General features: G+C 42.1%; 1 protein-coding gene across 2 annotated transcripts in view; it reads left to right on the top strand.

Moving 5' to 3' along the window:
* The window catches only part of PPEF1 (protein phosphatase with EF-hand domain 1), a 471,481-nt gene that overhangs the window by 402,827 nt on the left and 54,363 nt on the right, over positions 1-14,291 (top strand). For both annotated transcript variants that reach the window (XM_069204506.1, XM_069204505.1), the window contains exon 14: positions 3,092-3,198. In XM_069204506.1, coding sequence (XP_069060607.1) covers positions 3,092-3,198 — 107 coding nt within the window. The remainder of the gene's footprint in view (positions 1-3,091; positions 3,199-14,291) is intronic.

Below are 14,291 nucleotides of genomic sequence, written 5' to 3'. Positions count from 1 at the left end.
ATCCATCTAAAAATTAGGAGATGATGATCAGTCCACTCAAGAGGCGTATTCGTTACCGTCACCTGATCCTCAGGACAGGCAAAAATCCCGTCAAGAATATGGCCAGCCGTGTGCGAGGCAGATTTAACTTTAAGTCCCCGATCAAATATCTCATCAACTGCTGATGGCCTGTCGCCCAATCGAGATGCAAATAAGGACTCATAATATAACATGAACTCAGTAAGTATGGCAGCACTTTACTTGATGTCCAGCCCATCTGGTCCTGTCAATCCGGTTACATACATAGCCTGGAATGGAGGCCTTAATAAATGGGCCAGTGGATGGCCCGGGCGCTTGCCATCGGCATATCGGCGGGCCACATATCGGCGGGCCATGGCATACTTGCCCTGATAGGCAACATCACACTGAGCAAGCTACTGAAATTCGCTCAGCAAGGCCGTCCTATCTCAAGTAATGTCCAAACGCATAGGGGCCCTGGCCGCCAGCTCGAGGTCATATATCTTCCCCTCCACTCTGGCAAGGTAATTCCGGATGCTCCAGGGGACCCCAGCATGTTTTGCAATAAAAACTCCTCTTACATAGGCCTTAAATGCCTCCCACAGTGTAGCATGTTGCATCACGGAGGCAGTATTGGTGGTGAAATAGTCTACTATTGCATCCCGAACCTTTGTGCGGAAAACAGTATCATGGAGTGTATTTTCAGGAAAGCACCATTGCGTAGCTGCGTCGTCAAAGAATGTAACGGGGAGATGCTCAATAGTGTCAAGCCGGTGCAGCGAGCCACTCGACGCATACCAATTGCCAATACAAGTCCACACATTGTGTGGAGCACAATAAAAGGTGTAGTCACGCTCGTGAGGAAATCTGTGGCATCATGCATCAACCAATTGTAGTGTCTCCAGTAGGTAAATTAGGGTATGTAAGGAGCACAAGTTAGTTATGAAAGGTGAACTGGTAGAGTCACAGTATCTCAAACACTTTTAGATAATAATGTAGGGTAATTCCGAATGAACATGATGGTCCCCACTTCTACTAGCTTATTGTCTACTTGCTAGCCAGGTGGACGACCACTGATGGTTGACGAACGGGGCTCAGAAGGCCAAGGGCCAGCTATGGGTAAAAATGAATGACACAACCGGCACCTCTAACCATGTCCCTGTCTGTGATCCATTTGCCTCTGGCCTGCTGCCTGTATATGATTGTTTAGCTAATGTTCCACAACTTCTCCATAATGCAACAGAAATATCAGAACAGTTTAAAAAATAAGGTTACACGTTGACTTCGCAAAAAAGTTAATCTTAACATCCCTTATACTGAGAAGATCCTAATGGTGCAAAGGATAGGGTGGATAGGCTCGGGCGGGCCCTTTAATCAATAGTTTGAGTGGGGATTGTGTAGTTGTCAACTTCAGCCATGCAATGACTGCAGAAGGCCTTTTCTTTATTATTTAAAGTCAAATTATTCAGACTCAGTTAAGCTCTTGCCCGTAGGCTTTTTCTACGGACACTGCAACTCTTTACCGCAAGGCACCACTTGTGATTCTGGTGTCACAGACCAACCTTTTCATATTCCCACTTTAGGATTTCCCTGAGAATGATTGACGCTCTAGCTACAGGTCTGTTGCTTCTGTTAATGCGAGTCAAATTATAGTATTGCAAAACGTAATTGTAGGGGAGTCTAGTTATCCAGGAGTAGGAGGTGTTATTGAGTGCAGCATTGATCTCTAGTCAATCCACCAACAAACGTGGTCCTGCCTTCATGTAATCCTCCGTCCCTTCTATACATAACCCTTTGAAAACTTCATCTATCATCAGCTGGAATATAGCAGATCGAAGATCCAAGTTGAATGTTTGTGACTGGGGTTTAGGATTCTGTGGCTGATTTATGTCAAGAGGTCTCTAATCCATTTAGGCTTGAGCAATTGCTGGCATAATCCAGTGATTATTAAGCCAGCATTAGTTGCTTTTGCAAGTGAATGGAAGTGGAGTCACATTATGGATCACATAGAAACATCAGACCCTCTTGGCGGCACGTCACAGGCCTTCTTGCTACATAAATGTGTAATCCAGCAAGAGGAATTTTTAGATGAAATTAGCCCTTCCTTGCCTAGATCATTGTATTTAAAATTCAGATAAGGTGTGCTTCTCATAACCACTTTTACATCCTCATGTGCATCCTCTGTCAGTAAATTTAAATCATGCCCTGTTTGTGGTTATCCAAAAGTATCAGAACAGCATGTACTGTTTTTTGTGCCGATTATTCAAAACCTAGGGCTAGATTGATTGTGCCTTTTTGCCATTCATTGGGGATTTCTTCTCGTCTTAATGCTCTCTGAATATGTAAATCAGATTCTACAACGCTTGTAGGCTCTGCTGAATCTACAATTTTTTATGAAGCAAGGCCTAAAGTCCTGAAGATGGTCACAACGATATCTGAGTAAATATTATGTTTTTATTAAATTTGTATGTTTTGAATTTTTTAAAGTTTCTATATTGTTTTTAAATAACATTTTATTTTGTTAGTGGATTGAAAGATGAGATCTGACAATAAAGAATTAACTGCTAATATATTTTGAAAAAATTGTACAGTTATTTTACAGGTATTTAAATGTTGTGTGTTAGAAAAATCTAATATCGTACAGCCTTTCCTTTCACACCCTCTGTACCCCAGACAGTTTGTCAGATAGCTAACTTTACAAAATAATCTAACTCATCTAACTTAAGTCAGAGAAAGAAAAGTAAACACCAATCACATGTTAACAGAATAAACAGCAATTTGTCAGATGACATAGCCTGACATTTGGTCTCTGTCTCGAACGCACAGCAAATGCAACAAGATAGAAACAAAATGTAAAGGCATCCTTAGTGCCCATTCACTTTCGGAATTCCAGCAAAGTTATTTTGAGGGTGTTGCAGTATTCCCCGCTCCTACTTCCAACGCCTTCCAACAAGTTCACTTTAAAAAAATGAAATGACAACGTTGTACTAAGAGGGGAAACGTAGCCAATGCATGAGAGTTCAAGAGGAATAACAGATTGATTACAGCAACAAATGACAGCATAGACCCCTTACTGCTTCTGTTTCCTTCTTAGATTGAGTGTAGCAGAAGGAGCTGCTCTGAGGTCGTTGAGAGAGAAATTGTATGCTCACAAATCTGATCTCCTCGCAGCTTTTCGGAAGTATGATGAGAAAGAGACAGGTAACATAAATATTTTAGCTAAGAACACAATAGTGGTTTTATTCTAATACACATTGCTATTGATTTCTCATTTGATGCCGTGAATTTATTTACAATGTATTCATTTGCTAGAAAAATATTTCTACCAGAAATTTTCACACAGTGGCAAGATGGTACGATGAAAGTAATGTTTTTGTTACCCAAACCATTGTTTATCAGGCTTCTCGGAGTGTATTAAATTAGCTTCAGCCTTTCCTAAATTATGGGCAGTTCTAGAGTGCATTAGACTAAGACCCATATTTATACTTTTTGACGCAAACCAGCGGCGGCGCTGTTTTGCGTCAAAACATTTACCACTGGCTAATGCCATTCCAACGCACCAGGTGAGCGCCTTATTTATGGATTGACGTTAGCCGGCGCTGCGGTCTGGTTAGAGTAAAAGAAAATTACTCTAACCGAGCAGCGCAGGCGTAGGGAAGAATAGGGGTTGTGCGTCAAAAAATGGTGCAAGTCAGGTTAGAGTTAAAAATCATGGCTCTAACCGGACTTGCGCCATTTTTTGACGCACAACCCCCATTGAAAGGACTCCTGTCGCCGGAAAGACAGGAGTCATGCCTCCCTGCCAAATGGACATGCCCAGGGGACTTCTGTCCCCTGGGCATGGTCATTGGGCACAGTGGCATGTAGGGGAGCCCAAGTTAGGTCCCCCTATGCCACTTAAAAAAAAAAAAAAAACTTCCTTACCTCAACTTACCTGTACTTACCTGGGATCGGTCCCCCCATCCATGGGTGTCCTCCAGGGGTGGGCGAGGGTGGCTGAGGGTGTCCCTGGGGGCAGGAAAGGGCACCTGTGGACTGCTTCCATGGTCAGAGACCATGGAAATGAGCCCACGGGTCCCTTAACGCCTGCCCTCACCCAGGCGTTAAAAAACGGTGCAAATCAAACTGTGCGCCATTTTTTAAGGCCCACCTCCTCCTGTGCGTCAAAATGACGCCGGAGTATAAATAAGGCGCACAAGCCTTAAAGTCATTTTTTGGACGGGAACGCCTACTTTGCATATCATTAACGCAAGGCAGTTTCCCGCATCTAGAAAATTATGCACACTGCTGGATTTTGACGTTCGTGGGGTCGGGCGTCAAAGTATAAATCTGGTGTTAGGTTTGCTTTGAATTTGCGTCAAAAATTTTGATGCAAATTCGGCGCAAACAGAGTATAGATATGCCCCTAAGGCCTATATCTATACTTTTTTTGTGCCGCATTTGCGTCATTTTGTGACTCAAAAGCAGCGCAAACTTACAAAATACAATTATATTTCGTAAGTTTGTACCGATTTTGCATCAAAAAACTATGCAAATGCAGCACTATAAAAAAGTATAAATATGGACCTAATTGCTCATACTTCCAAGTCTGGCACTTATTTAAGGCAAGGCAAGTCAAGGTAAGGCAGCAACCTTGTGTTACTTTCACTTTGTGGTGCTAAAAACAAGGAAAGGCCAGAATGATGGCTTTTTTTCTTGGTGGATCGAGGACCTTCTGCAGCAAAATGGCATTTTGCCTGGAAAGATAAACAACTTTACAGTGTTCGTAAGTACTTCCCATCTCTCCTATTTAACATGTATATGGTTCTCAATAGAAGTTGATTTTTATTCTGCACAGCGCCATGAGCAACAGCATGAATTACAAAGGAAGTTAAAAACTAGAATGAAGAGTGACTGAGCATCCATAGGGAGCGAGGCACTCAAGTCCCCCCTCCAGGTTTTATTTTTGTTTATGGATATTACACTCCGTGACAACTGCCAAGAAAATTGATGCGGGATGTTGAGGGCCAGGATTTTGCGTGAGCTCTAATGGGCCAGCCATGGTACATTGCCTCTTTTGTGATCATCCGATTGTATTATGCCTGACTGCCTGTTTCCCCAGTAGGAATTCCAGGTGGGGCAGGAGCCATGGTTTTTATCTGATTTGGACTGTTGCGATTATTTCCCCCACTCATTTTTTTCTGTTCTGCCAGGGTATTTTGTTGTTGTAGGCCTGCATTTCTATAATTGTAAATTATGCTGCTTGGTGAATGAGTCAGTTAGATTTGATTAACTTTATGAGGTTAGGGCTTGTTTTCTTAGTTGAGGTATAAATGTGGTCCTGTTTACTGAAGAGCTTAAGAGGAATTTTATTAGGTAAGGAAGCTACTGGTGGTTCAACCTAACCACTGAGCAGGAAAAACTCCTCTAGGGACTTTCAGGTATGATGAGCTAGTTAAGTTGGAAGACCAGTACATGTCATGAGTAACGTGAGTATAATTTTAAGGCCAAGAAGAATGAAGATCAGAGTGGTATTGTCAGTAAAAGTAAACTGTTCATTAGGAAGGCACAGGGCGTGGGAAAGGTCAGTGGATCCAGGAGAGAGGAGTAAAAACATAATGATTGGTAGTGATAACGCGTCCCGCCCTAGATAATTTACTTAGTCTGGGACTCGTTTTAGGCCAATGAATCTTTTGACCCTGATTGGAGACACCTTAAGACTAGACAACTAATCAGCATGTCAATCAATAGATCGATAACCTCATCAATATTCGCAATAGCAAATCAATCAAATTGGTTAGTGACATTAATGAAAACAAGACACCCCATGACCTTTCAGTCATGAATAACCACACAAAATGTTCTAAGATTTAGGATATTTATTCCCTATTGATTACACTCTGCTAGCAAGTTTATTAATCTCAATACCAGAAAACACATCAGCACTGTCACAATATGGCAACTCGAATAAGATTTCATCAGAGCAAAGATCATAAACATTAGAACAAAGCACGACTTCAACATGGATTAACTTTAGCAGAGTATCATTAGCGCATTATTCAACAAAGCATCGATTCAGTCATTTGTCTATTTGCGTCCGTTTAGTGAACCCCTTAACTAGCTCGAATTAGCATTGGCATGTTGGGCTTCATGCAAAACAATTTAGCAACACAAATTTAGAAAACATCTATCTATGGTCTCTATCAAAAGAAGCAGTTGGTACCTAGAAAGAAAAGGCAAACAGACAATTACAATTTCATTATCACATAGTTACCCTCCGTAATGGGTCAGCATACAGAGTCAGACTTCGTCCTCAGGACATCAGTTGATTCGCCATCAGCCAGGAAACTCAGCAAAGTTCAGCAAGACAGCCAATAAGGAACACTTCCCTCATAAGGAGGAAAAGTATGAATCGGGCATGACAAGGGTAAGGATGGTTTGAAGAGTCAAACAGCAAAGTCTTTAAGACAGAGTGACAAAGTGGCTAGGTGCTATTAAAGAATGGCACGTAATGGCTGATTTCTCCTTGTGACACGGTGTTATATTAATCTTGTTGTACAGTCTCCTAATTTCCAATTGGGCAAATTTTGGTGCATCATTATCTCCAACCAATAAGTGGGTTGTCACCTCACTAGGATTTCCACTTTAGTACAGTTCTCACGTAGTTCATTGGCTCCTGTAATTGATGTCTGCAATGGGTAGAATGTCAGGTACAACCTTTTATTCTCGCTGTCCCAGTCAGTAGTTCCATTGTCTGTACCAGTTCAGGCGACCTTGTACCTGTTGCAAGTTTAGACTGTTGCATTCGGCAAGAATGTCTCGTTGGGCAAGTCGAGGCTCATGAGAAAGAATTTACTACAGTTACACACATCTTCTAGCTTCTGGAAAAGTACAGCTACATGTCCTTCAGCAAGTCAGCACATTGCACGTTATAAAAACACATTTAATATAAGACCGGCAGCTAGGCCCCGACTCATGCTAACTAAGGCCTAATTATTAATTTTAGCAACATCTTAACATATAGCTCTTAACACCAATACAAACCACGCATTAGTACATCAATAATGCATTATTAGTCACCTTCATTTATCATCGTATACATTGGTGGCCACTCCCCGTGGGCACATTTCACACGCATGTGTTAAAAGCTTATTAATATAATTTCTATTCGACATCATTATACATTAATTTGCAAACATTTCATGTTAATTTTTTATTATAATAACTACACTCCAACAATCTCTCCTCTGATAACACTTGTCATCACACAAATCCATTCTTTAATAACCCTTTCACTTTTTCATTTCCTTCATCTCAATTTCTTCTTTTTGTTTCGCCTTTTCATATTTTGCTCTGAACATTTTCTCCCTTTTCTTTTCTTCCCTCCTCGCTTTATGTTTTGCCAATTTTTCTTTACCCCTTTCGCAAATTTTGCTCAGTACCTATAATCCAAATAAACAAGCCAAAATAATTACTATTCCCTGTATTCATTTTCCCAAGAACCCATGCCAAAGACTAGTAAACCAACTTCCCACACCCGCAAATCCTTCTCCAACCTTTTCCCAGACTCCTGGTTCTTTCAGTTCCTTCAAATCTGCACTATCTCTTGTTAGGTTAGTAAGCGTACTTCTAATCTCATTACTATTGTCAGGTATATACGCACAACAGTGCCTCTCATTAAGCATCTTACAGACTCTGCCACTTTTCACTAAAAGAATGTCTAAAGCAAGCCTATTTTGAAGAGTCATAGCCCTCTCCGCAGCAAGTTCAGTATCCATCAGGAGTATAGCCCCTGTGAAGTTTGTCAGCATATTATCCACAATAGTAGACAACTTTCGAATCTATATGAAGTTCAAAACAACTCCCACTGAAGAAATTATTGCTCCAAATATGTCTCCTCCTACGCCAGCAGCAGTTTCTCTCTTTTGTCTAGCACGAAGTAATTCTGTCACTTTCGGAAATTTCTTTAAATCATCTAGTTGATAGATCTTTGGGAAAACTATTCCCAAATAACATGTCCTATACCATCCCTTTGGAAGACGGTAATAAGCACTAAGTCCACAAATATAATAGACCCTTGGAATCGCTTGATCCATTCCATTTAGCATGAAAGTCCATTTATTCTGAAACAAAAACACATGCTTACACTCACTCGTTCCCACAAACACATTGTGATAATATGATTTTGGTCCCGTAATGCAAAGCCTACCTACATATTTCGCATCTAAAGCTAGCTTCCATTGTTCCCTAATCCCGTTATTGCTATTACTAAGAAATAATCGTTGCTGCAAGCCCTTTTCTAATTTCCCTTTTAAAACCTTCCTTCGATCTTCAGTGTGATCTAAAAAGCCCTTCTCTACGGATGTAAGCAAGCATGTCAAATTATTGCGGTGCGCATATGAAGTACTAATTGTCATTCTAGGCTCGAAGAATCCCTTAATCAGCTTTACAGCATAATAATTAGCTACACTATTCAAATCTTCTATGATAGGCACATAAGAGAACACTAAATCGTAGTTTGAGTAAAAATATTGCACTTCTTCCTGGTTATAGAAACGCGTTAGTAGCATACTACAACTAATTCCGTAGGTTAATGGCAAACTGTGGTTTGTAACCCCCTCTTGGACTGAAAGAGGAATTTGTGTACACACTTAACAAGCCTTCGCATCCATAGTGTCAACATACTCACTCAGCAAGCAATAGAAAACATTAGTAGACAATTCCCCTTTTGTATTAGTTTCATCATGCAGATGCTTTGTATCTTGCTCAAACTTATCCCAAGGTGTTAGTGTAGCAGTCTCAGAAACTGTAACATTGTTAGCTTCACTCTCATCCACCAAACACATTTCCACAAACAAAGCTATAATTAATATCACACACATAACACCCAAAGCAACACCCAAATATTTAAAGCGCTTATTCACCTCAACGTCATCTCCTGACCTAGGCATGATCTGTAAAGAATCAGAAGCTAAAGTACTATAAATGTAATCAACTAATATGAGGATGGTTAATAACTTTCTCTTTTTTTTTTTTTCCTTCAATAGAGCTAACCAAAAAGTCTTTCTTCAGCAAGTATTTACAGCTTTCTCATTCACTTCCAGGGTCTTTTGTCAATCCAGTTAGCAGCTTGTCACAATCGATTTTTCAAAAGTCAATTCAGGTTAACAGTGTCAAGTCCGATAATTTATCACTCTCTTCTCTCAGGTTTCCCTTTATTCAATTTCAGCTTAACACAGTCTCTTTTATTTGTTGCCAACTTCAAGTCCCATAATATTGACCTGGAACTTCACAATCAAAACAAAACGCCAAGAACTCCTGTTGCCACTCGGTTGACATTGCATAAGCCCATTCAGGACCTGCGTATCTTCTGTTTGCTATTCTCTTTCTTTTCAACTTGCGGTCACTCTGCAATTCTCCTTCACTCAGATCTTCTTTCCTTGTGGTATCGACCTCTTCCTCTATTGTTTCATTGATGACCACTTTCCCTTTTGCAGCTTGTGACTCTGGCCACTTATCTCCTCTCAGCGTCCTTTTACTGTTTGGCTTTTCAGGTTGCTGTTCAATGCCCTCCTCTTGTGCTATGGTGTTTTCTCTTGATGGATCTGCAAGAGGCTCGGGAGGAGTCTGAGCACTTTGACTGTCTTCTGCCTCAACTTCTTCACCTTCTGGGTCTGTCAGGGGTTCAGCTTCAAACCTGTATCCGTCTGCTTCTGGGAGAACCTCTCTCTGGGTCGGTCCTCCTGGTGCCTCAGTTGAGATAGGTTCACTGTCACCCTTCTGGATCTCATTTGCTGTTTGAGTGACCAAGCCGTCCTCAACGGGCTCTCCTTCAGTCTCAGTTCCCCTTTGATTACTCTCCGGCCCTGAGACTTCCTTTTCTGTAGCTGTTATTTTGCCAACTCGAGTTCCTCATCAGTTGGACATGTCACCTTCTTTGTGTGACTGGCATGGATCCAGTTTGGAATTCCCGCACATTTCACAGCAGTAGTAGTTGTCAGTATCACTTGATACGGCCCCTTCCAACGTGGCTCCAAACACGACTTCCTCACGTGTTTCTTGACAACAACCCAGTCACCGGCTTTCAGATTGTGATCTGGATCATTTATTGGTGGCAGTGTGGTTGCTTCCACCTGGTGAGAGAAAGAGCTGACCACGTCAGCCAGACCTTTGCAGTAGTCCAACACCATATCATCCGTGATATTCACAAGAGCATTTGCAGGCACTGCGGGCAATCTCATAGCTCGGCCCATGAGAATTTCATGAGGAGACAGTCCTGTTTTCTTGTTGGGTGTATTTCTCATTGACATTGGCACTAAGGGCAATGCATCCGGCCATTTCAAATTGGTAGCTGCGCACATTTTCGCCATTCTCGACTTCAAGGTACCATTCATCTGCTCCGCTAGTCCTGAGGCTTCAGGACGGTAGCTACAATGCAACTTCTGTTCAATGTTCAGTGTGGCACACAAGAGCTTAACCACCTCATTGTTGAAGTGACTTCCTCTATCTGATTCTTAAGAGATCGAGAACCCGAAACGTGGTATCAATTCCTTAAGAAGCAACTTTGCTACTGTGAGACTGTCATTCCTACGTGTAGGGTAAGCTTCAATCCAATGACTAAAGATGCACACAGTTACCAACACGTACCTCAGACTTCCACACACAGGCATCTCGATAAAATCCATCTGCATCCTGCTAAATGGACCTCCTGCTCTCCCAATGTGGCTCAAATTCACCACTGTCCCTTTCCCCGCATTCATCTGATGACAGATGATGCACCTGTGACAGATTACTTCTGCAGCTTGTCTGAATTTTGGATTGAACCAATCGATTTTGAACAACCTGATCATGGCATCTCTCCCAATATGTGCTTGACCATTGTAAAACCTTGCAAACTGTGACAAGAGACTGTTTGGCAAAACCATTTTCCCCTCATCTGAAACCCACAAATCATCTGGTCTTTGTACATATTGTATTTTAAGCCAAGAACGTTTCTCTTCTCTTCTGGCACGTCCCTGCAACAATTTTAACTCTTCCATTGTGTCAACCACCCTCAATGCATAACCTGTGCATGTCTCATTTTCTGTTTCAGGTAACAATTCCCACTGATCCTTGAACGATATACAGTTCAATGCACAAAACCATGCGACTTGATCTGCATATCCATTTCCCATTGACACAAAATCTTGTGATTTTACATGAGCATTGCATTTTCAATTTCAAGAGGTAACTGAATCGCGTGCAAGAACTCCTTAATTCTTTTACCATTCTTCACTGGAGAACCAGAAGAGGCCATGAAACCCCTCTGTGACCATAGCTGGCCAAAATCATCAATAATTCCAAATCCGTATCTGCTATCAGTATAGATAGTGACTTTCAATTTGTCAGCGGTATGGCAAGCCCTAGTAAGAGCAACCAATTCAGCCACTTGAGCAGAATACACTCTTTCGAGCCAAGATGCTTCCAAGATACCAGTTATTGTACATATAGGGTACCCAGCTCTCAGTACTCCTACTGAGTCTCTCAGGCATGAACAATCAAAAAAGATAATGTAATCATTTTCTTCCAATTGGGTATCTTTAATGTCAGGTCTTGGTTTGGTGCACAGTTCTGTTACCTCAAGACAATCATGCTCTACCTCTTCGGCATCATCAACATCTGTATTTTCATTAGGAAGCAAAGTTGCCAGGTTTAACACAGTACAACGTTTTAATGACACATTAGGTGACCCCAATATAATCGTTTCATATTTGGTCAGATGGGCATTTGTCATATGCTGCGTCTTAGTTCGGGTGAGTAGTATTTCGACTGAGTGTGGTACCATTACTGTTAAGGGATGTCCCATCAATATACCTTCACATTGAGTGAGGCTTTGACCAACTGCTGCAACTGCACGCAGACAACCCGGTAAGGCTGCTGCAACTGGGTCCAAAGTAGCTGAAAAATATGCTACTGGGCGGTTTACAACTCCATGGACCTGTGTCAGGACAGACAAAGAACAAGCATCACGTTCATGACAAAATAGGACAAAAGGCTTTGTGTAGTCAGGCATACCTAAAGCTGGAACTGTGCACATACATTCTCTCAGTTCAATGAATGCCCTCATCTCTTTCTCGGACATAGTCAGGGTATCCGGGCCATCCTTAACCTCCTTGACGGTCAACCTCACCAAAGGCTTAGAGATAATTGAGAAGTTGGGAATCCACTGGCGGCAGTAGCCCACCATTCCCAAAAGCATCCTAACGTCTCTCTTGGATGTCAGGGGACTCATCTGTAATATGGCTGTCACTCTTTCTTTGGATATTCTCCTTGCCCCCTTCTCAATCAGATGGCCTAAGTACTTCACCTCTTTCTGACAGTACTGCAGCTTCTTTGGGGACACTTTATGTAATTCTTTCCCAAATGATTCAGTAAGGCAATGGTGTCATACCTGCAGTCATCTTTCGTTTTGGACGCAATCAACAAATCATCAATGTACTGCACTAGACTCGAATTAAAAGGTAATTCCAATGATTTCAAATCCTTCTTCAATATCTGATTGAAGATGGAAGGCGATTCTGAAAACCCTTGAGGAATTTGACACCAACTGTAAACCTTGTCCAAGAATTTGAAACTGAAGAGAAATTGGCTATCCTCATGAAGAGGCACAGAAAAGAACGCTTGGAACAAGTCCACGACTGTGAACCACTCTGCATCACATGGAACCTGAAACATGATCACGGCTGGATTTGGCACTATGGGGCAGCATTTTACCACTATCTCATTAATTTTCCTCAGATCTTGGACAATTCGAACTTTCCCACAAGGTTTTCTCAATCCCATTATAGGCGAATTACATGGGCTGCTCATCACTTCCTTTAAGACCCCTTGCTTCACAAAGTCTGCAATTATCTTCGTCACCTGTATAAGGACATCTTGTGCCATGTGGTACTGCGGTACCTGGGGAAACACAGGATTTGGCTTCACATCCACTTTAACTGGTTCTACTCCTTTTATCATTCCTACTTCTTTTCCTGTCAAATCCCACACCTTCTCTGTGACTGTTCCCTGTAATTCGGTTGGCAAGTCGGTCACTGTGAACATCGGGAAAAAGCTTATCAAAAGGTACTCCTCATCTGTGGTCTCCGTCTCTGATATCTGACCATCATCACTGTTTGTCTGCACCTCAATTCCTTCATTGGAGCAGGTAATCGAACACCTCGTCTTACACAGCAAGTCTCTTCCCAATAGGGACACAGGACTTGAATCACAGACTACAAATCTATGTAATCCCTGGAAGGTACCAATCTCAACCTGGACCGGATCTGTAATTGGATTAGTCAGGAGCTGATTTGCTACTCCTACCACCTTTATAGTACGCACTGAAAGCGGCAATTTTGGAAACTCTGCACTTCTGACTGTAGAGCGTGTAGCTCCTGTGTCAACCAGGAATGAAACCTTGTGACCCATTACCTTTCCTTGCACATAAGGGCCCCTCTGATCTACTTCTAGGGACGCTGTAAGCCTGCACTCCTCACTATCTGAACAGTCATCCGACCATTCATCGTTTATTCCATTCTCACCACGCAATGGGAACTGTTGTACTGCATTATTTTGTCTCATTGTTTGACCTGTGACCTGTTGAGGAAGCATCACCTGTTGCTGTCTCATCGGAGCCAAAGGCAACTGCATTTGCTGTCTAGGTACCATGGAAATCTGCTGTTGTGCTTGCTGCCCCTGCACTGGTTGTACACGTGGCATTTGCATTTGTTGCATGGGCTGGAGACCCTGCATCTGAACCATGTTATTCTGGAAGTTCGTATGTGGACCCCTCATTCTTGGACCCCTCACATTTTGCAATGCACTGACATCACTGCTTTGTTGAACAACACCATCCTTCGCCATCATCGGACACTCCTGCTTCCAGTGTCCCACGCCCCCGCACGCATGGCATGGTGACATATTTTTCATCCCTTGCACATCATTTTGAACCACAACAGTATTCAAGTCTGGACCACGATTCACAAAACCTCCCTGACCTCTGCCTCTCGTTTGCGGCTGAAACATTCAGTTTCCTTGCTGTTGCTGCATCATCTGCTGTACTCCATTTCCCGGCATCCCTGCTTGAGCTGCTTTGATTTGCATCACCATCACCTTCTCTTTCAGCTTTCTCTGCTTCAACTCAATCTCATCACTACAGTATTTCGCGTACTGCAACACCTCATCAATCGTCTTCGCTTTCCAACAGATCAAATGATTCTTAATCATCTGGCTAATCTCTGATCTAATCCTTCAACAAACCTGAACAAAAGGTGATTCATGTCTTTCGGTTCTAT

Source organism: Pleurodeles waltl, chromosome 8 (assembly GCF_031143425.1).
Source record: "Pleurodeles waltl isolate 20211129_DDA chromosome 8, aPleWal1.hap1.20221129, whole genome shotgun sequence".
NCBI lineage: Eukaryota > Metazoa > Chordata > Amphibia > Caudata > Salamandridae > Pleurodeles > Pleurodeles waltl.
Note: the sequence above shows the minus strand (reverse complement) of the source record. Positions and strands in the feature narration are given on the sequence as shown.